Genomic DNA, 27,366 nt, shown 5'->3' on the forward strand with positions numbered 1-27,366 from the left:
CTACGTCGATGTGCTCAGACGCCTCAAAGCTCGTGTGGCACGAGTTCGTCCAGAATTGGCGCGAGAGGGGCGTTGGATTCTTCACCACGACAATGCCCCTGCCCACACCTCTCTTGTTGTCCGTGAGTTTTTGAGTAAAAATTCCATTACGGTGACCGAACACCCCCCTATTCGCCGGATTTGGCCCCGTGTGACTTCTTCTTGTTCCCAAAAACCAAATTGGTACTTCGGGGGCGGCATTTGGGGGACATAAATGAGATAAAAAAAGCTACGACGGGGCAGCTGAGAAACCTACAACCAGAGGACTTTCAAGGAGCCTTCTCACAGTGGAAACGGCGTTGGCACAAGTGCATTATGTCACAGGGGGAGTACTTTGAAGGGGATAAAATTGATTTACCTGAATAATTGTAAAATAAAATTTTTAAAAAACTTTTATACGTACTTTCCGGACAAACCTCGTAAGTCATATGCCATGACAAAATCCTCTTGAAAGAAAAATTATACCTATGTCTAGTATTTTTTTTTATACAACTTAGAATGGCAAACAAGCTGACGGCCCACCTGATGGAAAGTGGTAACCGTCGCTTATAGACATGAGCAGTACCATGGACATAACAGAGTATACTGTTTCGCCCATGATACCCCCCATTTGTTGCCATTCCTGAGGACTCAGATGTTATTCCTCTGTACCCAGTAAATTCACGCCATATCCCACCCTTTAAACCGAAACACAGCCATGCAAACACAACTGCTTCACGGTTGAAACACGAATGGGACAGAGGTACCTAAGCAATTGACTTTTGTACAAAGTCTCCCTATGGTAATTTACTTTGTTAAAAGAATTAACAATTTATGGTTATACAAAAAGTAGAGGAATATTCAATAAAACGGTTTTATTAATTTGCTTTAGTTATTTTTTTTTTCACTGTGGAATGGAAAACAACACTGCTAAACCTTAGACATAATTTTGGGCAACTAATTCTGTTCCAAGTGTCCCAACGTAGTCTGTATTAACGTTGCACCAACGTTGAATTGTACTAGTTATTTAAACCAATATTTTAACCATGTATTTAAATGAGAACTACGTTTTATAGTTCAGTGAAATACTATAGTATTTAATTAAAGCGTAGCAATCAGAACTGTAATAAGAACTTTGCTTCTTCAATTGAAATTGTATGAATATATAAATCCTGATTAGATTTATATATTTAAAGCAAAATTTCACATTTTTAGGCTTTGAAAATTAAACATTATCAGTAAAGTTAATTTATATTATAATTATAGATATTGGATTATTAAAATGTATATTCTTCTACTAAAACGTTTATTCTTCTGTTATAAATGAAAAACATTCATATCTGCTTATTTTGTAACATGAAATAATCAAAATTAAATTGCTATAGGCCGTTTCATATTTTTAGATTTTCTTATAAACTTGTATCTCGTTCCTATTTTATCATCATCATCATCTTATCAGCCTTTAACTGTCCACTAATGATCATAAGCCTCCCTCTTGGGTCGTTTTACTAGTAGTTGTTACATTTACCAGGCGGATTGGCAACCGCAATTGGCTGAGTTTTAGAGATGTTTTAATAGGGACGCTGCTGTCCATCCTTTGCCCTATCTCATCCGATTATACTTATCCTTAATTACCTACGACATAAAAGGAAATCAGCTATATTGCTGAAATTTTTACAATAAAAAGGAAGAAAAGCTTGTTAAACTAGGCTGGGTATATTAAAAGAATTAAAATATGATACACGTTAAGTGTATATTACATTTAAATATTTGTCATTTTATATATATATATATATATATATATATATATATATATATATATATATATATATATATATATATATATATATATATATATATATATATATATATGGCTAATTCCGAAAAAAAAGTCGAAATTGATGTCCTTGATGATTTATGTAAACCAGGATCGTCAATTAGATTTTTTTTTAAATAAAACTACTGTACTAGATGTACAAATTTATGAAACAAATTAATTTTTTATACGATAAACAAAAAAGATATGTCCAAAAAAGTACCATAAAAATCATTCCCTCACTATGTCCCAAGCGCTAAGCTCGAAGTAAATCATTAACCAAAAACGTAAAATTCTTTATAAATTGTTTGTTTTTTTATTTTTTATTCTATTGTATGTATTGACTATACCTACATAAGTTTATAGTTTAAGAAATGCGAATGAAAATATTCTTAAATATAATTCAAAATTTGTCCTCAAAGAACTTAGCATTCCCTCACTTTTATGAAACAATGTGATCGGAGTAATATTTAAAGGCCTACCAAGCCCCACATCAACTTTTTTTGTAGTTGGCATTTTTGGTCTTGAGAGTTTATACTAGAGCAGGCGGTTGAAGAAAAGATGTTTTGTTAAAATTAATTTAACAACAAGTTTTTTGAATATTAAATTTTTCCATATCATTCCCTCATGTAATGTTATCACAAGGTAAGCATTTTTTTATTTAATATTTGTAGCGTATTTTTATATGTTTTCGGTAGTAATGAAATACTGTTCACAGTTTATAAGAAAGTAAGGTTATGTCTCTGAGTTTATGGCAATTCTGTTTCGTTTCGTCATTCCCTCATCATCATTCCCTCATAAAAATTTTTAATGAGGCAATGATCCGTGTGAGGGAATGATATATTTTCTGCTATAAATTGTTATATGATAGTTTAAATTATTGTATTTTTAAATAAATAAATAATTGGTGCATTATTCAGTTTGTAATTAATGTACAACTGTATATGAAATCATTACCTCACAAATTTGTCATTCCCTCGTTTTCGATTTTTTTTATTTATTCATATTTTCAATTGAAACTCATTAAAGTTGGGGACCACCATACTATTTTCATTAAACAAGACCTAAACTACCATTTAAGCAAGATTTAATTCCATACTGAGTTAAAAAAATAATAATTAACTCGATAAAGCCATTTTCGACTTTTTTTGAGAATTAGCCATATATATATTAAATATATACAGGCAGTTCGGGACCGTTCCTTATGGCAGACCATGAGGGAAGCCTATGTTCAGCAGTGGACAGTTAACGGTTGATATGATGATAATGAGAATTTGTATTATGATATATTTTATTTTTGTATAGGATTTATTCAATTAATATTTTATATATATATATATATATATATATATATATATATATATATATATATATATATATATATATATAGTATATAAATAAAAACGATAGAATTAATTTTTGAGATTTTATTCAGAAAATTATAGACTAATCTATTGTATTTCAAATACATAAGTTTATTATAAGACATCTGAATTCGGTTTAAAATTAAATATCGTGTATAAAATCTGCTCACACCGCGGTATCTGGCTAGCCATCAAAATTTAATTTGCTAGAAAGCGCGCTCTCTAAGTAATGTATGCTGACTGCGAGAGCCGTGCCACCTAACGACTCGCCTATGTCTCGTTCTCGTATACTCATCTTATTTAGCGTATTTCTGCAAAAAGTATTATGAATATTACACTCAGTAACATTATAGTAACGACTCAAATGATATTATGCTTTATATTCGCTTTTCATAAATGAAAAAGTTCAACGTTTAGCATGCTAATGTAGCTTGCTTTATTAGGGTGATGTAATTTATTTATAAAGACTTTTCAAAAACAATGTTACGCGTTAACTTCGTCAAATCTAAATCGACTTTGATAATTTTTGCAATTTTGAAGTTTTTAATTCTGTTTGTTTACTTTTGGTGAGTATGTTACACGATATCTTCGCCGATTCACTTTGGATGATTATTTGCATTCGATAGGGACAAAATTGTCACAATTAAATCCACTATTTATCCCCAATTGTACTAACAAATTCAATTTTCTAAACTTCTTTTTTTATGTGCGGTATGGATAAGTAGGATCCTTACTACAGAAAACTTAGGTGAGTTTGCAAGTGCACTTTTTTATTTGGATCAGCATAAATTGAAATTCCGTTTGCTAATCGATAGTAATTCATGGTTATTCTACTTACAGCAGTTAAGTTGGGTTGCAAGCGCTGGGCGGGCGATTTATGACGGTATTAGATTCGCATTTGTAGCTGTGGAGGGAGCATCGGATGCCAGCCATCGTTTCTAGCATCCGGAATAAAGTCGAATCCATCTGTTTAGTCCTTAATATATTCTTAATTACGATAGTATGGTTTTGTATCGTCTTATCTAATTCTATCGTCAAGCAACAATGTGTACTTTGTTGCATGAAAAGCTGAAAAGCTTTAGATGGAGTTAGTGCAACCTTCGATATCGCTAAGCGCATACGCTACAATGTGTAGTAGATGGAGAGACGCTTGATTTCATTTGTTGGAGATTTTTAATATTAGTGCCATACATATTTATAATTTAGATTTATTAATTTTATTTTGGTAATTCAGTTCAAATTAGTTATCTTCACTGATATTATAAATTTAAAGGTTTGTATACGTTTGTATATTTGATACCCAATCACACTCTTAAATGGTCGAATGGATTTGATTATGTAATTAGAATACTTTTGTCACAGATAATATAATACTATACTAGTCTTCTGCTTTTGTCCTTATTTACATACGCATAGCTGCACATTGTAGCTATGATTATATACATATATTTTTAGGTTATTTATAGTAAAAAAACTGGATGTGAAACATAATGTTATTAAAATTTACAGTAGAAATAAATTTAATGTGACTTTACCGTGGAATTTAATATTCTTTATTAGATTTCTCGCTTGAAAATTCAAAAGCATAATAGGGAAAAAATATACCTTTAAGCACGGCATTTTTAGTTCCGTTTTTTTTTTATATTTCTATTAATATTATAACAAAATAGTTGTTGAGATCTTTTTGCGGGGTGTAGTGTACTATGTAAAACGAATTATAACGATAACTGTGTCTAAGGAGTACAATAATTTTAGTTGTCAAGAATAATTTAAGAATTTTAATTTATGTATTTAATTTCGGAAAAAAAACTACTTCAATATGGTTAAATTACCTTTTTAATTAAAACAAAACAATCTTATTTGATCTACATATAATTGAAGTCACGTGAACAAAAACGTGATCGAATTAGAATATTCCTCTTGATAATTAATTTTCTTTTGGAAGTCGGTAAAAAATTTGAAATCCATATTGTAACTCGATCTTCACCATCTTCCACTATTGGACATAGGCCTCTCCTAAAGTGCGCCACTTTGTACGGCCCTGTGCTTTATGCATCCAATCGTACCCAGCAATCTTTAGGAAATCATCACACTATCTTGTTAGGAGGCGCCCCACATTACGCCTGACTAAATGTCTCCACTGCAGTATACGTTTGCATAAACGGTCATCGGGTCTGCTACAAATGTGACCGGTCCATTGCTATTTCAGTCTAATAATCTTATTGGATATATCGTCAACTGTAGTTATTTGATTGGTTATATTGTTTTGAAACCAATCTCTCAAAAGACACCTTGTAGTTCTAAGTTTTTTAATATTTTTACTAATAAATTGCAAAATTTCACTGATTGATGTAAATTTTTTGACTATTCATGATTATTGTCCTAAATAATAATATTCTTTTTTAAAAAAAAAAAATTATTTAAATTTAAATATCGATGGACACGTCCTTTTATGATATAAATAATTTTAGTTATCAAAACGTATACTAGTGCTAAATTTAACCCATAAAACCTTGCAAGAAAGAAAATTGTGAAACCCTTTTTTATATTTATTTTCATGAAAGAGTCCTATATGGCATCCATATTCAAGCGACATTCACTTTCTCTGTGAATTGAACGCTACACATATAAAAAAGACAATAGAATGTTTTAATTGCTCCCTGTAAAATGTTTCACGATGACGATTTTTTAAACTCTCTCTCTCTCTAAATTTGTTTTCACGCACATATATAGTTTCTATGGAGACAATATTTTTTTAGTTGATTTTAACAGAAACATAATACAAAATAATGGAAATGTTTCACACAATATGAATATTACGTTATTCATAATTAAATTAAAAGCGATTTTAACGATTTACGAACATCTCTTCTGTTCAATGTGGTTATTCGTTGTTTGCACTTTATACAGATTAAATACAACGACTATTTAAATCCAGTATTACTAAGGCGCAGTTATGTGAGCTCCTACTTCTACGTCTCATATTTACTGGAATTTATTATTTCATTTGGTGTCGCATATTTCAATGATGCCGCATTTTGCATCAGAACGAGTCGCAATATCGCATAAGTAATATTCTGTTCTTATAAGTTTAACATAATATTTATACTTGTATAATATTATTTATTTATATGCTTTTGTGCATTCACTTATGATATAGGTATTAGGTTATACCAAAGTGTACACAAGCGAACTTGTCCCTTAAAGGGATTTCTTATTATTATTCCTCTTGTTCTGCCTACTCCGTTAGGGATCTGAAGTGAAGATGTACTAAGCACCTTAGTACTTGATAATACATTAGCTACCTAATGCGTATCTCAACTATTCAAGTTCATATTAATATATTCTTAATCAAACAAGTTACCAAAATTTTATTACTATGTTTGATAGCTCCAGTGGTCCAGAAGTCCTGAGTTTAAATCTCAGTTGCGTCAATTTAGGAAACAAACTTTGTCAATGGTTTTGGTCAGTGTTTTGAGTTTTGCCATCAGATGTTTGTTGTCAAGTTTCTGGTAACATAGGGTTACCAGAGACTTGACAAATCTTTAGCTCGGTGATCAAACAATTGGCGTGACTATACGGTATTTATTATTATTTTATTTATAATCTAGTATCACATATATAGCCATAGAATATTAATCTGACAAATAGGTATTTATCTAAAAAGGTGTTAGTTATGTATCCATATAATAACTGAGTAGTATATTCCAATTAAGTACATAGTTATAACGGAATATGTGGGAAATTACGATCGCCTATTCATATACGATTACAAAGATCCATGGTGTTGGCAACCCTCCGACAAATAGTTGGGGCCCATAAACTATTTTATCATCCATTTAGTTCTGAAGGCTCCAACATAAAGCCGAGTAGAGATGTAGATAGCAAGTTTTGCTACGTCCTGTCTACCGTACGCCTACGATGTTATACATATTGCACTTATATTTTGTTAAACACTTAAGTTGATATTGTACTTATATAAATTTCATGATACATCTTGTATGTATCACTTATTTTGGCAATATATAATTATACTAGGGATATATTAATATTAAAAAACATATATTTATCTACTTATGATTTATATAAAAATGTAAATTATAAGTAGATAAATATACATTTTTATGTAAATCAGGTTGTTATATAAACTTGTAAAATGACAAAATTTATTTACTTTCATAAAGTATTCTGACTCCCTTCTTCCCATAACACAGGCTAATGTGTGATACAGAACTCCTTTATCATAGATGTCAGGGACAACTTATTGATAATTGAGAAGATGTTTTGTGATCTGTAATAAGAAATATTCCATAAGGTTTTTCCTAAGGTTAAAATTCTTCTATTTACCTACCTTATACATTTTGTATTTTTGCATTTGGGCGAAGGATGGGCAACAGCATCCCTCTTAAAACATCTTTAGAAGCCTAACTACGGTTGTCAACCTGCCTGCCAAGCGTGGCAACTACTGGCAAAACTCCCCTTGTGGGGAAGACTTATGTCCAGCAGTGGACAGTTAATGGCTGAAATAACAATAATAATAAAAATACATTTTGTATATAATAATTTTCCTATATAAAGGGAAAATAAGGAAGCCACAGCTTATTTCAAAGTATACGACATACCTACTTATTTCAAGAGCAGGTTTACTATCATAGATGTGTGGCTTCTATCTTAGATTTAAGTGTAGATGTGTTTATACTATTACTAAGTAGTATAAAGTATTTATACAGATATCTAATGTATGTACCAATTTGTAAAACTTATTATTAATATTGATTTCTTTAAACATACGTTCAGCTTATGTATTTTATTTTAGAGCAAGTTCAAATATTAATTTTTGGTTGTTTTTCTCAATATAGCTGCTTCTGTATAATCCAACATACATATGTTGTTTCATTCATTGTTAAAGCACGAACAATATAGTTTTTTCTATCTACAAACAGCGGGAAGCAACCTGTTGTGAAGTTTTTAATTAAGTGCAGAGGATCGGGTTGCGCTACACTTTTTGCTTTTTTTTTTATGCTGAAATAACTAGTTTTCTTAGCTTAGGGCTAATTCTATATGCACTTTACGGAGCACTGAGGTTACACGTTACTATAATTTAATATTATTATCTTTCTCGGTGTAAGCACAAAATAATTATGTTATGTTAATTACTTCGAATTTGATTTTTTTTAATGTGTGAAATATTGATACGATGAGCAATAGATTTAATATTTCCTTAATTAATTTTGTTAATTCTGACACTATTTGGTCTATTTCTGTCTCTTTTTCTTATATTAAGGTTTAGTAATTTATGGGATATGTATAATATTATGCTGTTTATGCTGTAAATTACATGATCAATAATTATGTAATTTAGTAATAAATTCATGAACTTTCAGTTTTATTTATATATTTCAGTATGATAATAGAACTGTACTTATGTACCAAGTAACAACATTCCATTTATTAAAATCTGCCAAGCAGTCTACTAAAAATAAACTACTAATGTAATATGTGTATTCAAATATTTTATTCATTATTTCAGAATTTTAAGGCAACTAGGTATTAGTTTAACATGATTAGGTCTACCTATATGCGATGTACTTAATAGGAATACAAAAATGTACCGTATATATTTATTTTCCTTTACTGTGGAACCCCGTAAATATTTATTTAATGGTTATTTGTTTAAGTAAACGAGATTAAAGTTTTTGATGAATATTTCCAGTAACTACGGCTATCTTTTAGCTGTTTCATAAAACTGGATATCGTCATTACTTAGGTATATTCTAACATTACGTATACCATTAGCCGTTTTATAAACTTTCTGTTTTTACAACGGTATTTTTATTTTATAAAGTCGTAGTCAATTAGTACAAACTCTACAGACAGTTATACCTATCTATAATCTGATTTATTACTTTCCATTTTTAATGTAGATAAATTATTTATAAACGTTATCTATTTTCTCATATACTTAATATTTATAATAAATATATAGTTTATAAAAAAATACAATTATACATCAAAATAGATAAAAAATCGTTTATATAGAAAAATCAGTAGCTACAAATTTTGTAATAAACTGATACCTTTATTTCCTTTTTATTTATTTTTAAATGAATGAGTAATTCAATGTAATATAAATGTGGCTATAAAAGTTATTATTAACATGAAGGATTGCTGTTGCTTTGCTCTCGTGAATTATAATCTAAAACTTGGTTCTATCCTGCAACTAAATTTCATTCAAATCAATTCAGCCGTTTACATGTAATTGATCGAAAGAAACATTCAAATATCTTGTGATCTTTGTATTATGTAACATAGGGAATGACACAACAAGCTATAGATATTACAGATGCACTTGTTAATTAGAGTAAGGTGGTCTTATTATTGTAATATTATAAGGATAAAACAACTAAATTTTTTAAACAAAAACTAAAATGCGCTATGAAAGAGTTTTAAATCGAACGATATTGTTTGCCCCTCCGGATATTGAAGGCGAGAGCGAGCACTGGGTTATGGGGCTATGGACACAAACGTTAGATGTGCAAGCCTAATCATCGTAAATCATGGCAAAAATAACTTTTGAAAGAATGATAGAAAAGTACGTTATTATTTATTTTTTTGATCTAATTCCATTATATTTCATTAGGTAATTGACTGCTATTAAGTTCCTTTGCCACCTGTCCGTTTACATAGACTGCGCAATTTTGTTATTTCTCGGCGAAGAATTCTGTTTTGCACTGGTCTTTATTTACAAATATTTATTTCAAAGGAAAGATTTTTAAATATTTTTTGTTTCTAAAGTCGTTAAAAACAAATCTTTATTATTCAAAGCTTTAATTATATGCTATATAATAGTATTTATGTGTATAATTGAGCGGTGACAGATTTTTGGATTTATGTGATTACAATTCCTTCGTGCTTTCAGAGGGCGCATAAAACTCTTCAAGAAATATCTGAAACTTGCGTTCATATTGTATATGTATATATGTGTATACATATATTATATTAGATATCAGATGCCAGCGGCTTAAACTAACATTTGAGTACATCTGTTATATGATTGCTAGGTCGTATAAAGTTGCACTTAAGTATCAGTAGGTAAGTAGTAGTTCTACTTTGTATCTAGCGTGTATTTTTTAATAGTATGATAAAAATCATGTAGTCCGGTAGATATAGGAGGGTGATACGAGTGAGACGGCAACCGCAATAATCGTAACTCACGATACAACTACCAACTACGTCCAAAAGTGATGTTACATGTTTACTATTTATGTACCGCCGGCCAGTCGATTGATGGCGATATAAACTTGCAAATGTTTTTATGTAGGTCTCACATTTGGATTCAACCCATGGCTGCAGTTTCACACTTAATATCATGTGATTTAGTTTTACGACTCTTTTAGTGGGGTATCGTAAAGAGTTTTTTACATGTTGTAGGTGATTTGTTGGAACCTTTTTCGGTAACATACCTTTATATGTTTAAGACTAATAAATTGAAGCTAATGTAATTATAAAGTAGTTTGTTAAACATAGTAGTTTTGTAATGCTTCTTTGCTTGTATAGTTGTATGTGTAGTATCGTGTGTGGAGGTCTTTTGTATTTGAATATTATAATTTGGTTTGAAGGGTAGTATTTTTCTCCCCTTAGATAAACTAACCCTAATGGAATTGATAATAATAATAATTAAAAATATATAAGGTTACGATAATTTTAAGATTATGTTCTATAAAAAAAATTACATTAATTCTGGCAAAACCAGTTATTTTGATTTAAAAAGTCTACTGTTTAAAAAGTTTACTGAATCGATTTTGATTAATTTTTACCGTATCAATCTAAAAGTATATCGTTTCAGGTAAAAGAATTTTTCAAATCGGTTTACAACTGATGGAGTTATAACAAACATAAAGAAATATAACCGAAATGAGAACCTCCTTCTTTTCGAAATCGGTTGAAAAGAAAAGCTTGAACATATTGCAATACAATTGCAATATAGCCAAGCATTAACCACTATGTTTTACAAAGCGACTACGAGTATGTTTAGGTCGATCATAATATAATATGGTTCGTAAGTAATGTCAGCCATTGCTTAAAATTGTCTACCCCTAATAGCTTAGGACTGGGAACGTATAAGAAATATTATACAGCATTTGCAGCATTAGCAGGTGGTCGTAAATATTAACAAATGAATTACATTTTTGGTACGTCGATGGGTGAAGGAGGTCTATTGTAATTTTTCATAATCATATTTGAGGGAGCTCTATATTTTTAAACTATAATAACATACCGATTGTAAATGACGCTGACAAATAAATATTACAATAAAACAATCAATAAAAGGCGTTCGATTTCGTGCAAATTTTTTTTTTTATACAATTTAGAATGGCAAACAAGCTGATTGAAGAAACAAGCCTACCTGATGGAAAGTGGTAACCGTCGCCTATAGACATGAGCGGTATCATGAACATAACAGAGTATACTGTTTCGCCCATGATACCCCCTATGCGTTGCCATTCCTGAGGACTCAGGTGTTATTACTCTGTACCCAGTAAATTCACGCCATATGCCACCCTTCAAACCGAAACACAGCTATGCAAACACAACTGCTTCATGGTTGAAACACGAATGGGACAGAGGTACCCAAGCAATCGACTTTTGTACAAAGTCTCCCTCTGGTAAATAATTTCTAATCAAATCAAAACTTCAATGTACGAGTACGGTTTTGAAATTATTATAAGTTTTTACGTGTTTCTGACATCCTTATAAGTGACTTTTTTGCAATAACGTATATAAAGTACGCACTGTGTGTGTATTATGAGTATGTTCGCTTTGTACTAAACATGAGTAGTACCTACACGATTTGTACTTAAAGCATTTATATCGATGATTGATAGCCTCAAATTGATTTTTCTTCCGTTACCTTACGTGTGTAACGAACTGTAGGACGGTGATATTTATGGGCTTACTTTTTTATTTTTTCTCCGCTAACCAGTCTTTTATTTAATATTTACCGATATTCTTTATACTACTCTGAATAGCAGATAAAAGGAACATAATTTGTAATAACAGTATATATGCTGTCCTCGTACGTTGCCACTCCTGAGATCTAGGCTTAATTATATCTGTAGTATTTTTTTTTATTTATTTCAGGTAAACAGTTGTATAGATAGTAATATATACTTAGTGCTGCGAAACTGCATTGCAATTTATATTAATGGTTATTAACGCAAATACCTACATGATAGTTGTGTTTTAGCAAGGATTTATGCATTATTGCTAAGGCGTAACAATGTATCTATGAGGGATATCATGGGCGGTACAGCATATTTTACATGATATCTATGGTGTTGTTGATAAGCTGATATAAGTAAGAAAATACATTATTAGCAAAAATTGTAACGGGGTTAGAGCATAAACATAAAACATTCCAAATTCTGAAATGTCATAAATACAAAAAAACACACACTTAGTTAAGTAAAATAAAATTAGACTACATCATCATTATCATCATCACATCAGTCTTTAACTGTCCACTGCTGAACATAAACCTCTCCATTGGGGGTTTTGCTAGTAGTTGCCACGCTTGGCAGGCGGATTGGCAATCGCAATAGGGCTTTAGAGATGTTTTAAGAGGGATGCTGATCCCCATCCCTTATCCTCCCTTAGTCGCCTTTTACGACACCCACAGGAAAAGAAGGAGCGGCCTATTCTATGGCGGCCTATATTCTATACATATAAAATTAGACTACATCCTAAAATTTAGACATAGATTCGAAATTTCTCTTTAAATTGCATATAAATTACGTAGTGATTTGGGGCAAAATTCCAATAATGGTGTTCTTGATTATATTTACAAAGTGTGGATAGTGTATGCGTGGCTAGAATACAAACACAAGCTAACCAAGCGGTAACAACGATGAGTGCAGTTTTGGTGGTACAAACTGCGAAAAAACTACTATTTGCGAAAGTATTTTAACTCGTTTAAATATATGAACTAATTAATGTACGCCTTCTTCATATATCTTTTTAATCGACTTAAAAAAAGAGCGAGGTTTACAATTCCATTGCACTTTTTTATGTTTGTTATTTTATAACTTCGTCATTTACAAACTTATTGGAATTTATTTTCTATCTGAAAAGGTATACTTTCAGATTGGTCCCATAGAAATTTTGTTAAAATCGGTTTAGTTTTTAAACAAAAATAACTGGTTTTGCTATGATTAAAATAGATTTTTTTGTTGAACATATTTTTAAATTGTGCAACATCTATTTTCATATTAAAGTTACGTCTAATATGTGCATGTATAACTACATATGTTCTCATGGGTAATCAAGGAACTTTCCTTTATTTAAAATCTGTTGAACAATTGAAGTGTCACATGTAAATAATTTGCTAGGTAAGTAATTTTTGTTTATTTAGAATGTCAACATAATCAATGCGCGTACTTATAATGTACAAGTAGGTGTAGGAAATATACTGCGAAGATAAGGTGTGATAACTCGTGTGATTAATAATGTAATTATGAATATTCACATATATTAATAATTATGAATATAATACAATATTATATAAATAGCTATTGCCTGCTCTTTTGCACATGTAATATTAATATCTTCTTTAAGTAGAAATTTAAAAATAATCTTTCATAGTGGATATAATACCTTATAAAGTAGACCTTTAGGCTCTGTATTTATAGTCAGTCAGTACAAATGATTTTATAAAAGTAAAAGTCAAGGAAGGAAAATAAAATTTGTAGAGATAATAATTGTTTTGATAAAATTGTTATTGAAAGTCATGACTTTACTTTTAAAGAATTCACAACTGATATCGGTTTTGTATTACTCACCCATATTTTATCTGTTATTAAAAGAAACCATTTCCAAGTACGGATTAGGGTATAGTTAAAAAATGAACTGTTTTATATGAGAAAAATAAAACACCTATTACAATCAAGAGCCCTTGATCACCGCTAGTCTTATGAAATTTGCACCAACCACTATACAACACATCTGGCGTACGTAATCTTGTTATGAGGAAAAAGTTTCTTAATAAGAACGCTATTTGGTTTCCAGTTTTTCCACGGGAGATATTTTTGTTACACAAAAGTATAAAATAATTACCGCTTGTGCGTTGTGATTTTTGTACTGAAAGTGTTTGGTAATTTAGAACATTAGTGAGGACGGACCTTCGCAACTGCAAATGAGTATAATTTAAGGGGTTCAAAATTCCAAATGAAGGAGCGTTGTAATAATATAAAACCAACAATGCTAACCAACATTTGTAGACACTATTTATGTTGTGTCAATTCGCAATGTGTTGTATTATGTATGTATTATCTATGCGTTACATTATATGAAAATACTAAATAACTGGTTGTAAAATATCATTGGATTTTCTTATCGTCTCTAAACTTATTCAAATAAATAAAGACTATTGTGGATTGGATTATGTATGTAACAATATCAGCTGTAGTGTCGTGTCTATTCTTCTTGGTTGAAATTTTCTATTTGGGTAATAGAATCTTAAAAAATATCAATAAAAATGCTAGTCTGGTAGTATTAAGTTTATTAGAACAAAATGTATTTTTATTTCAATTTGTGTATATTACATAGCAATACTGAGAATAGAAAAGAGGTAAACAATATATAAAACCAGTACAATATATAATTAATACTTTATTAAAAAAAAGGTAATAAAAAGTAATCATATGCACGGAATTATTTCCGATTAGATGTTAATATTGATAAAAATAACCGTTTCAATATAATAAAAAATTTAAAAAAAGAACAGATCTTGATATTTTATGAAACAGCAATATCTGGACGTGAACTGATTTTGTCTTGGTATTTGCTCTATCACAGCATAAAGATCTTGTGAATATCAGTTATATTACCGCAACATGTGTGGTGGTACGCCATGAGTTGGCGGATGATGAGGATGGTGATGAGGTGGTGGTGGGTGGTGGAAAGGTGGCGGTGGGTGGTGATGTGGTGGCGGCAGGTAGTGGTGCTGCGGCGGTGGGTGGTGTGGTGGCGGCGGGTGTACCACTACACGAGCACGGTAGTAGCAGTGGGGAGCGCAGAAACCAGTACCACAATGTGGCCCGCAGGGCATTGCGTGTGGAGGCGGCATTTCTAAAATTAAAAGTTTACGCATCAATAGATGATAAGTCAAGATTTGATACAAAAGAATAAATGGCTATTCTACTATTAATTTTAATCCTGTTAAAATGTTATAAATGTGAAGATGTTTGTATGTTTACATGATTTGGATGTTAGTTACTCAATCACATTTTAATAGTTGACCGGAATCCTGATTAATTATGAACACGCAGCTTAAATTATTAAGTCTAGACAGCTGACATTTGGAACATAAGTTTATTTAAAACATAAGCATTCACTAAGACAGAATTATTGAAAATTTCAATGGTCACGAGCAACAGCTAGTTTGAAATAAAAATGGACTATGTAGTAAATTAAAAGTAGGGTATTTTCATCATAATTCACGCGGCCAAAGCTAGGGGAAACAGTTATTTATATATATTTTTTAAATAACTAAACAAATTACTAGACTATTATGATTTTGTAAAACTTAACGTAATAATATGTTCGCGATTGCTAAGTAGGTAAGTATCTATATCGAAGACAAACAAAATATCACAATGTGTTTACAGATAATTAATAAGTTGGGAGTAAAATATTATTAGTACTTACTTATTATTTAAATAAAAAAGGAACTCACTTTTATGCTTATATTTAATGCACAGGTAATACAAATAGGAAGGTCGTGTTAAATTCTGGCTGTATTCACTGTGAATGATAAATATAAAATCTATTTTCTATATTGATTTCTTTATCTCCTATCAACTGGTATCAGATAATTTCTTGAAAAAGATATAGATAAGCGTTCCACGTAGTCGAAGCGGAATAGGCGTTTAGTTTGTATAAATATAAACCTATGAATAATTTTAGCCAATTGTTATTATGAATAGTTATTTTCATTTCGACTTGTATGATTTCAACATATTTTCCACAAAGAGTTTAAATACTATGATAACGTTTCCGGCACCAATTATCAGTAATGGTAGTGGAGTCACACCATGGAAATTTCGACAATTAGAATTAATTTAATCTCGAAATAAAACTTGACTAAAAATTTGATTCGATTATGCTAAAATAAACTATTGAAGTGTACTGAAATCCTATTTAAAGTTTATATGATATATTATTAGTCGTATTATTATATCAATGACATTATATAATGTTATTATACAAAAATGAGGAATACGAACAGTTACGACTTAATAAGTAATTTATATAAGTATGTAAGTATTCTGTATTTTTTGTTTACGTAAAAAATATACTACAACATAAACACCATACACATTATTTACCTATTTTATGTCCTTTTAGCTATAAACTGCTCAAAAGATATTTGTATTTTTTTTTTCTTATAATATGCTTCTCTAATTATATGTGTTCGTCTAAAAATATAAGAAGACAATATTTTTTTTATGCAACTTAGAATGGCAAACAAGCTGACGGCCCATCTAATGGAACGTGGTAAGCGTCGTCTATAGACATGAGCAGTACCATAGACATAATAGAGTATACTGTTTCCATACTGTTACCATTCCTGAGGTTCAGGTGTACTTGCTCTGTACCCTGTAAATTTTAAAATAATGAATAAATTTGTAAATAATAAAACACGCAATGCCAAATGGTACTTGAATTAATACAATCAAAAATGTAGTGATATCGAATTAATTTAAAACCATTAAACTAATGAAAGGTTAGCAGGCTAAATAATTGGGACATAAATCGATAAAATACGAACAGAGATAGCTAGAACAATAATTTATCTTTGTTTGATAAAATATTATGGAATGTGTCTTTTTTTTTTTTTTTTTTACAACACAGGGGGCAAACGAGCATGCGGCTCACCTGATGGTAAGTGACTACCGCCGCCCATGATCACCCACGACACCAGCGGCATTGCAGGTGTGCTGCCGGCTTTAAAATCTATTTCTGAATAACAAGGAAAATAGATATTAATTTTGAAAACGCTCTTCACGAGTTTCTGAATACAGTGTTAAAATGTAAAACAAAATTATTTAATAGTTTTAACATAAAGAGATTGTAATTTACACAATTGTTCTGTAATAAGATATTCTAATATTTTGAAAATATACATTATTCTTACTACCATACTTGTAATAGTAAAGTTTGTTTGTATTTGACTTCACTAGTCAGTAGTAAAAGAAAAAAAGTTGATAAGTTGACATGGGATAAATATTTTATAGGGTTCGTTCACGTGTTACATTTCTTTTACAAAAAAGATAAAACACTTTATATTTAAACTAAAGCTGAACTTAAAACATCACCTTCATAACTTATCAAATTATTCCCAATATCATTTACAATGGTAGAAATCCCTAAAAACTTGACATAACCTAACAAATTGAAATTTTGATTTTAGATTTATGACTTTATTTTTAATCTATCTATCTACAGAATAACAGAATTTCTATACAAATTTTTATTCTCCATTTTACACATTTAGGGGTTAAATCTCCAAAAACATTGAGAAATATTTTATTTATTTCTAATTATAAGAATTTCGTACTTACAACTTCAATTATAACATAATTCTCATACAAAATTTCATCTCCTATAGAGATATATATAAAGGTAAATTCTTCAAAAGTCATTAAATATATAAATAAGCAATAAAGTTTCAATAAGAACATACTATACAAATAGTGAATTACTAATTTTTATCTCTGTTATGTAAATACTTTTTTTTTTGTACTTATAATTAAAAAGTTAGGTTGTGTACACGTATTTAGCATAGAATCTATAGTATATATTATATACTGTTCTCTATATTATAGAATATAATAAAAAAACAATATAATAGAATAATAACTGTGCATGGTCACGTAAAACGGCAATCAGTTAAAAGTTGTTCACAGTTTTTCAACGCCCGTTTGTTTTGAAAATTTCTCAAAGCGGAAAATGCTATTTACTTATTGCGCTTCGTTTACTTACAAGGTATTTAGGTTTGTGTCGTCTGTTCCCTGTTTTGTATTTGGAAAATGGAATTTTCCTGTCTCGATAGACGAGAACTCTCAATCGATTTCGAAAAGGATGTCTCAATAGCTGTTTTATTTTTGTTTAACTTTGCTTTGTTTTCTGTTACCTAATTTGATGGTTCGTTAATTCTAATTTATTTAAAACAAGATTTGAAATGTTCAAGATTTAAGCAATAATGATTTATAAACTAAATTTTTTTTATACAACTTAGAACGGTAAACAAGCTGACGGGCCACCTGATAGTGGTAACCGTCGCCTATAGACATGAGCAGTACCATGGACATAACAACCACAACACATAACACACCCTTCAAACCGAAACACAGCCATGCAAATACAACTGCTTCACGGTTGAAATACGAATGGGACAGAGGTACCCAAGCAATCGACTTTTGTACGAAGTCTCTTTTTGGTAATATATGTATTTTATTCTCTTCACACAAAAATTTTCTACAAGAGTTGCTACAAGAGTTAAATTTGGGCCCAAATTCTTTTACATAACGACTGTGACAAAACTTGTCAGAGTACTTAGCAATTTCACTCACTTTCTGAATCGAACCACCTGGAAATGAGATAAAAAAAAAGACAGCACAGTATTCAATTTAAAAATTACTTAATATAATATATATAGTACTCGTAGAGCATCTAAAATCTTCCAATAATGCTTAAGGTAGATAACTTAAGGTAGAAAGTACAGTTTCTGTCTCCATTCCACAGCAAGCATGCTCCAGCATCTACACTGAATTAAATGATAAAAGATTGTAATAATTTTATTCCTCTACGTATCTCATTTTGAGATTGGACAAGGAAAAAATTGCTACTATTCATTGCCAATTAGTGAAATTATTTTTACTCGCAATGATATCACTAGTGACAAATCATAAAATAGTGCTACTATTTGCTATGTAATATGAATTATCATAAGAGTGAGCGAATAGAGACTTAAAAGCAATGTTATAGTCTGTATTCGCTTGCTTTGTGCAGTCCAGTCGGTCGTCTGTTGCGATTTCACTTCGCTGGTATCAAGCACAGCCGATGATTCACGAATAAACCCGATCACAGCGACTATCTGCGATTTCATGTTACAGTGATTTGTAGCACTTTTTGTGAGCTCGTAGCTAGAGTGACGTATTATTTGGTGGTACGTATTATTCGAAAATAGTCAAAGATTATATACAGTTATTTATATCTATAGTAAATGATGGTTACCACTTTATCGACAAATTGACTGTCAGCTTATTTGCAGTACAAAAATAAGTAAATAGTGACAGTATCAGTGTATTACTATATATACTTTAAAAGAATGTAACATACACGGGGCCATTATTAGAAGATAGTATACTGAAACGCTCACCAATTCCCTGCATAAGATATGGTGAGTGGAACTGACTTCTGGCTTCCTGTGTCCAGAATTTGGCGTCCAGCTTCAGGTGTACATATAATATGGTCTAGATGAAATTATGGATAAATGTAATCTAAAAAGAGTATATAAAGAAGATATTATTACGGAAATGAAAAATGAACAATATGGTAACCAATTATTCAGTAAACTGAATCTAGAAACATGTAATTATTATTTTACAAAATATAGGTACGACATCCAAATTGTCTTTCCACTTGATTAATTTGCCCTCGATTTGTTTATTTTTGTTACATGTATCTATATAAAGGATTTGGATCATTTCTGATTCTCGATTTAAATATATAATATAAATAATGAAATAGGGTTGAGTTACTTTTAGTACCATTTTGGGTCACATATTCAGCTAATTTTATTTTAATGGTTGAGAGGCATGTTCAATAGTAGTAATGAGTGACTAAAATGATGAGAATGGCTCATAAAGAGCTGTGAGTATTACTCGCGCGGTTCCGTAAAAATATTAATTAAAAAATAAATATTGTGCAAAAAGTTGTTTTTTTTTTATGTTTAAGGATTTTTCCTTTACTTCTTGCCAAATTTTATGATTCTAGGTTAATGGGAAGTGCCTTATATAGTTTGTGGTTCCTTTGTAAATATAAAATAAATGCTACATCTACAAATAAACAGTTACATCTTTTGATTGCGTTGACTTAGAAGTTTGGTTTTTAGAGCTTAGAGATTATAGACTTGAATATTTGATATTAATTTCAGCTTGCTGAACCTAGTATACACTACTAACTGTTATTTTTGAACAATAGTTATGTTTGTAAAATATGCTGGTTCTTGTTGTATATAGGTGTTATTTATTAATTATATTATATTAATTGTAAATAAAATTGCCGTCTGTTGACTTGATGTGCTGTATATATATTTTGTTTTATTTCAATTGTTTATCAATTACCTTTTATATAAAAAAACTAGAGCTGTCAATGTATATAAAAAGGTTAATTTTAAACAATTTCAATATCCTTCCTAGACTACAGCTAGACAATAAATTATTAGTTTCATTAAATTATCTTCAGTAACAGGCATTGCCGTTACTAATATATGTTATATTTTGGCATTTATTTAGATTTAGGTATAAGAGGAGCAGCAAATAAATTTAAGGTCCTAATGGGTCTGAAACTGGACGATGAGCGTTAACCGTGATCTATAACCACGAATAGAACCATGTATATAATATCACGGAATATACTACATTTTACTACATTTAGTATATTATTGATAGATGAAGATTTGTTTATTATATTTCCATCTCAGTTGGGATCTAAATATTGATAGTAATATCAAAATGTTAAGATACTAAATTGAAATTCAATATATTTAATGTGTTTAGAGAACTGCTTATGGTACAGTAAAATAAATTTTATTTTACTTAGATATTACTCAAATAAAGCAAAAAGCTGACGTAGAAAGTAAACATTTGAATACACAGGGCACTCGACGAGTCCAAACCAAATATTAGGAAAGTCTAATTAAAAGTTCATGGTAAAAGCTATCATTTATTTAGGTACCTGCCGCATAGCAAATACAAATGCGACGAAGGAAATGCATATGATGGGTTGTGTCGTTTATGATTAGTAGTATAGAACCTTAGATAAATATACAATAAAGTTCTCTATTAATTACCCTGTGATACCAATGGAACTTGTGGGTTTTATTTAATTTAATATGGTAATACTAGATATTATAAAATAATTAATCAATTTAAAAAAGAAGTAGCTTCTCAATTCTGCTGTATTTTTTATGTTTATACCTCATAACTCAGTTCTAAACCGATTTGGAAAATTCTTTTTATATCTGAAAGAATATACTTACAGATTGGCCACATAAAAATTTTATTAAAATCGGTGTACTAGTTTCATTTTTAGGCCAAAATAATTAGTTTTGTCATAGGTAATTGAAATCGGTTCTGTTTTGAGCCACAATATTTAATTATTTGCATTCACACTACGTTTCATATAAACAAATAATTCATAAAATAATAATAAACAACGAGTATTAATTTCAATTTGACAGACCACAAAACCACCACTGCAGTATTTAATTTTTAAAATAAGACTTTATCGTCTCTTGAATCAACAATGTAGACTTATATAAAAATATTTTACTACTCTACGTGGAAATGAGAATGCTGAAGGTGGATGTAGTTCACGATACTAAATATGACGTCATATCCTGCAAATAAACTTTAAGTGTAACACAGACGATCCTCACTGGAATAACGTAATGTGAAAGTCTTGTTTAACGAAATGACAGATTGATTTGAAATGGGATCTAAGTATGTACAAACTGTCTGCTTTATTTGGATAGGTACTTAAACCTCTGTTTCATTGTGAGATATAATATGTCATAATATGTATCGAATAGAAAATCGATAGTCATGTAGTTAGGCCACAGAATGGGCCACTCCTTCCTTTCCCACGCGTCAAGCGCATATATACGCAAGCATATTTCTGACTTCTTGGTGCATTGACGGATTAATCGGTCGTCATGAAATTGGATATATATATATATATATATATATATATATATATATATATATATATATATATATATATATATATATATTCATGTCCATAACAAAGGCACACATGGCAAACATAACACCTAAAGGCGTTCACTACCAGTCAACCATGGGCCAAACAGAGATATTTCTAATATCTTGATTATACAGATGATATCACGTATAGTGAAAAGCAAGCTTTATCCTTTTAGACTGAAGGGTTTGTTTTCGTGGTTTTTTTTTTTGTGAAACGGACTCAAGATTATTTTACGGATTGTTGCTTTTGAACATCTTGGGTTTATATCTCTTTTTGTTGGATTTCTTCATTTTATAGTTCCACTATATTCTTTTATAATCCCGAACCAAATCTTGGCAAACAATTCCATTAAGTTTATTTATATATTGAAATGATCGTTTCTTTGTCTATTATGAAACAGATTTTATATTGTAATAACGATATATTTAGGTACTAAATAGTAGAGGAGAGTATTAATTCTGTACAATAAATATAATCATCATCGTCATCAACATCACGTCAGTCTTTAATTGTCCACTGCTGAACATAAGTCTAAATATAATAGTTACGTATATTTATAAAATCAATAAGCATAATGTTTATCAATATTTTATAATTGTTAACATACAATATTATACCAATAAATAATAATTTTGATTAATATAATCGAGTATATTGACATCAGTTATTTCTATGTGGAAATAAAATGATAGAATATTAATATAATATTTCATTCGGTAATAAATATTTAATTATGGGTATTTATATTTTTTTCATAAAATTATTGTTTTATTTTGTTATAGATACAAATGTTGTATTACAACAACCAAATAAGGAAAAAAAAAACAAGTATTTTTAATTACATAAACATTTAGAATGTAAATATATTATGTAGGTGTGGTGTGAATTTCAACGAAGTTCGCTACATAATTGTTCACCGCGTACACTGTTCCAGTGAAGTTTGCGTAGTCGGCACTGCTGGGGTTATATCGGCGATGGAAATAGTACAGAGATAGTTAATTGGAAGTACAGTATGAGGAAAATATCTAAATTATAATTATTACAAATCTAGAAGCTTCGATCCAATTCTCATTAATATTACAAATGTATAAATGAGCTTGGTGCTTCAAGTTTAATCAATTATTATATTTTATATACATGTATTATATACATGTATTGTAGGAACATGTGCAACTTTTGATTCCGCTTAATTAATAATCGCAGTCACCCGGATAAAGTAATTAAGTAAACGCAGGTAATTACTAGCAAATAATTATTGTGTAAAAATAATAATTAATAACTCACCCTTTGTTACGTTGTATTAAAATATGTTCACTGAAATGTTATGTCATGTCGAGTTATATATTTACTACCATGGTATTAGTCGATGTATACCTCTGACTACCCCGTCATGGATTATAGTCGTGAGAAATATAAAATAATTTATTTTATTAGCAAATCTAATAGGTTAATAAATTTTGTTTGAGACAATTTCTACCATGGTAATGGTCATGTCGTCTTTTTAAACAGTGTATGTTTGGTTTTCTAGTCGAGAAAAGTTCTTCATTTTCTCCACAGTAAAAGCACAGTGTAAGGAGTAGTTATTTATACTGTGGTAAGAGAAAAATGTTGTCATGTGGTTTCGGCATAGAATAGGCCACTCTTTATTTTCTCGTGACTTACGTAAGAGGCGACTAAAGGAAGTTAATGGTCGAGTGATGGGCAGCAGCGTCCCTCTTAAAACATCACCAAAAACCTATCTGCGGTTACCAACCCGCCTGCCAAGCATAGCAACTACTGAGAATACCCCTTTTATGGAGAAGGCTTACGTTCAATAGTGAACAGATAACAGCTGATACGATCAAGAATAAGAATATTACAATTAAAGTAAATCGCAATTTAAACACGACTGAATGTCGTGAACACAAGTGGTTATAGCCTATTTTTCAATTTATTCAATGTCTTAGACATGTGCTCATGAGCAAATACATAGATAGGTATATTTATAGCCATTAGGAATGAAAACACATTAAGTGTAGAATGAGCATCACAGTATATTCTTTCCATGGAGGTGTGGCCTATAGACGATGGTGTCCACTAGGTGAGCAGTCAGTTCATTTTTCATTCTAAGTGGTTATTAATTTTAACGCATAACATAAAAAATAAATGAAAGCACAAAATGTGTGACCTCATGTATTTTCAAATTGTAAATATTAATTTTGTACATTGCTATATTAATACGGCACAACATGTGGGTGAGCTCTAATATCCGACCGCAGTTCATTCATCAGGAACCAGTGTACCGTAAAAAAGAGCTGAATGTACTGCTCCAGTTGAATAACCACCGCCAATGAAAACATCTCGATTGAAATGTTTATTCAAACACAATGGAATATATGGATTGAACGATATAAAGACATATGGAAATTTAGAAAAAAAAATGGATTAGGTTAACGTATTTCGATTACGTTTAGTGCTCTTTACAAATTGTTATCGATTTTCTTTATTAATTTTTCTTTTTTAAGCTACATTAGCGTTAAACCTGGATTTAGATACAAATCAATACTCTTATTTTTCTTACTCACAACATTTTACTTTAATTATAAATACTTAGTTTCTAGTTCCGAGCGAAATTCGTAAAAGATTTAAATGTCGTTTTAGTCAGTCCTAAAATAGAAATAAGGAACATGGTTAGTGTACTATTTCACCCCCAGTTTCATTGCTTTAGGATGCGATTTTCCAAATATGCTGTAACACTTTTTTTAATATAAAATTGTATATTTTAAAGCTAAACCTCTTTTTCACCTTTTTAGAAGATGATTTTTCCGAAATTATCACTTTTATTTATCAATTATAAAAGATAGAAAAAATATTTTCCAAATCAGTAAGTCAAGACACCTATTTTTATGTACTGTATGTAGTTTCTAGTGTATATTTCTATGACGCTATGTAGATATGTAAGCGATAGTGTAGATCAGAGATGATAATTCATTTATAAAATCTAAAGGTAAAATAAATAAAAACTTAGTAGCATGTTTTTAATGTAATGCACAATATCTTTTGAATAATGTTTTAGTATAAAATGCGGAAAAATAAAAGTTGTAACGCATGTCTTTTGGAATGGAGATATTTTCACACTATAATGTGATCCCACGGTTCACTCTGCGGCTCCCCTGAGACTCTACATCTAAGTTAGGTTTAAGTTAGAGCTGGCTTTGTTACGCTCTATGTGTCTCCTGTGACACATCTGACGACGATTTTTGGACAAATCTTGTTTCTTTCTAAATAATTCCCGTCTTGAGCTTGGAAATTGAATAAAATATTTTCATTGAGAATGTTTTAGACATTTGAAAACATTTCAGCTTGATACAGAGGAGAAAAATATATTAAATGGTTTTTATTTCATTTATAGGTATTATTTCGTTTTAAGTAATGTATTCAGTAGAATAATATAACGTTAACACTATAAGAAGACCACATATTACAAAATGCAGTAGTGACTTGACAGCTCAAGACAATTCCGTAAACTCTTGCGATATTCAATAGAGAGAGTACAATGTCAACTTGAAAATATTTTATGCCGGTGCCAGGCTCGACGTATCACGTAGCTCTGCCTCTTGAAAATGCAGAAAATAAAACACCAAACAAGGAATACGAAAGTCTACTGCAATCGTAAAGTAGCTGCCCGGCAACGTATGTAAATAGAAAATTTAAATTTTGAATTGATTCGTACGAAAAAGCGCAATATCTGAAATAAACCTTTTCCATTAGTCGCGAATCGCGGAAAACACTATGGCACCGTCAATTTGCTTTATTAATTAGTCAGTCTTGCGCCAAAACTAATTGCAATTAAATATTCAAATTTGGAAGTGCAGACCCGTGTAGCTGCATCGAGGTAGCTCTCGTGCTGTCAGGAGTTGCATTCGGCTTGTCGACGAAATGAACATGTCTGGGTCGTGGTATTTCAGGAATAGCATCGAACGGGACAGGTCAAACGGAAATAAAGCAAGCTGCACTCAGCGAAGTTTGGACATGTCTGATAGCTTTAGTGGCGGCTCGTGAATAAAATATATCCTATTTTTGTTTGCCTTTTTCATTCCGCATCGAGCACTATTGCAATTGTCATTTATGAAAATAATAAATAAGTACTGAATTTTTAATACATTGGCAAAAATTGAAACTTAAGTTTACTGATTGAGAGATAAATACAATAATATATATGTAATGTAAGAAAGACTCTGTTTTCCGCACTTAGCCTCTCATTTGGGCCGTTGTGCGTGTGAGTCGTGGCTAGTACAGCCAACCTAGCTCCGCAATAATATATATAATATTTGTATAATTTTTCCAGGTATTACCAGGATGAGCAAATTTACTTCTAATAAAAAAAAGTTTTTTATAGGGTAAGTCTATGTCAATTAATGACTATAATGGCGATGACCGTGACAATTTCCTTTGCTACAGTTTAATGTTCATTAATTAACGTAAGTAACGTACTTCTTCTTATAGTGCCATTTCCTACCGGAGGTTGGCGATCATCGTAGCTATTTTTATTTTGTTCACTGTCATTCTGAAAAGGGTCTGGTGCACATTCCGAACCACTGCCTTAGATTTTTTAACCAGGAGGTTCGGCGTCTTCCCGGTCTTCGGCTTTATATATATATATATATATATATATATATGTATTTATTTATACTTCCTTGCAAGATCTTGAGATTTGTAAGAAAAATATATAATGAAACTCTACGACTTTACTATGTTCCAATAAAACGAATGAATTTGCATCAGGAATCGTAGTCGAGACACTCTGCAAATCGACAATCGTAAAACTGTCCTCCACCGGTCACCGGATTCATAAATAAACAGATGGCCAAGACCTTTGCCGAGAAAAACTAGTAGTATGAGGGTGACTCGTTAAAATATTAAAGCTTCCGTACGTATTTGAAGTTTTTTATGTTGTACAGTATTACGTTTAAGTTTAATTTGTATACGGAGCCGAAACACTGGATTTACAGGCACTGAATTTCTATCGGTCCTATACCTCTGTTAACATAAAAATTTAAGTGAATGTCACCATTCAGACCGGTAAGAGAAATAAATAATGATTGCGATGGTCTACTGAAATATTAGATAAATAAGTTT

General features: G+C 30.5%; 1 protein-coding gene and 1 long non-coding RNA gene across 3 annotated transcripts in view; one reads left to right on the forward strand and one right to left on the reverse strand.

Annotated features, from left to right (window-relative positions):
- Window positions 1–14,738: 14,738 nt before the first annotated feature.
- LOC113509799 (histidine-rich glycoprotein-like) lies at window positions 14,739–16,082 on the reverse strand. Of its 2 annotated transcripts, none has more exons than XM_026893224.3 (2): window positions 15,932–16,082; window positions 14,739–15,324 (listed from the first exon to the last, which is right to left on the reverse strand). In XM_026893224.3, the coding sequence occupies exon 2, from the start codon at window positions 15,320–15,322 to the stop codon at window positions 15,080–15,082; it is 243 nt and encodes an 80-aa protein (XP_026749025.2). In that variant the 5' UTR covers window positions 15,323–15,324; window positions 15,932–16,082; the 3' UTR covers window positions 14,739–15,079. The 2 variants fall into 2 exon arrangements, with proteins under 2 accessions (XP_026749025.2, XP_031766634.2); XM_031910774.2 differs by having other exon boundaries at window positions 15,904–16,047.
- Window positions 16,083–18,159: 2,077 nt separating this feature from the next.
- LOC128201714 (uncharacterized) overlaps window positions 18,160–27,366 on the forward strand; it is a 51,017-nt gene continuing 41,810 nt past the window's right edge. The window contains exons 1-2 of the long non-coding RNA XR_008253389.1: window positions 18,160–19,426; window positions 26,576–26,627. This is a non-coding gene — a long non-coding RNA (uncharacterized LOC128201714). The remainder of the gene's footprint in view (window positions 19,427–26,575; window positions 26,628–27,366) is intronic.

This window comes from Galleria mellonella, unplaced genomic scaffold, assembly GCF_026898425.1.
Source record: "Galleria mellonella isolate WM207_F2 unplaced genomic scaffold, CSIRO_AGI_GalMel_v1 utg57, whole genome shotgun sequence".
NCBI classification, from domain to species: domain Eukaryota; kingdom Metazoa; phylum Arthropoda; class Insecta; order Lepidoptera; family Pyralidae; genus Galleria; species Galleria mellonella.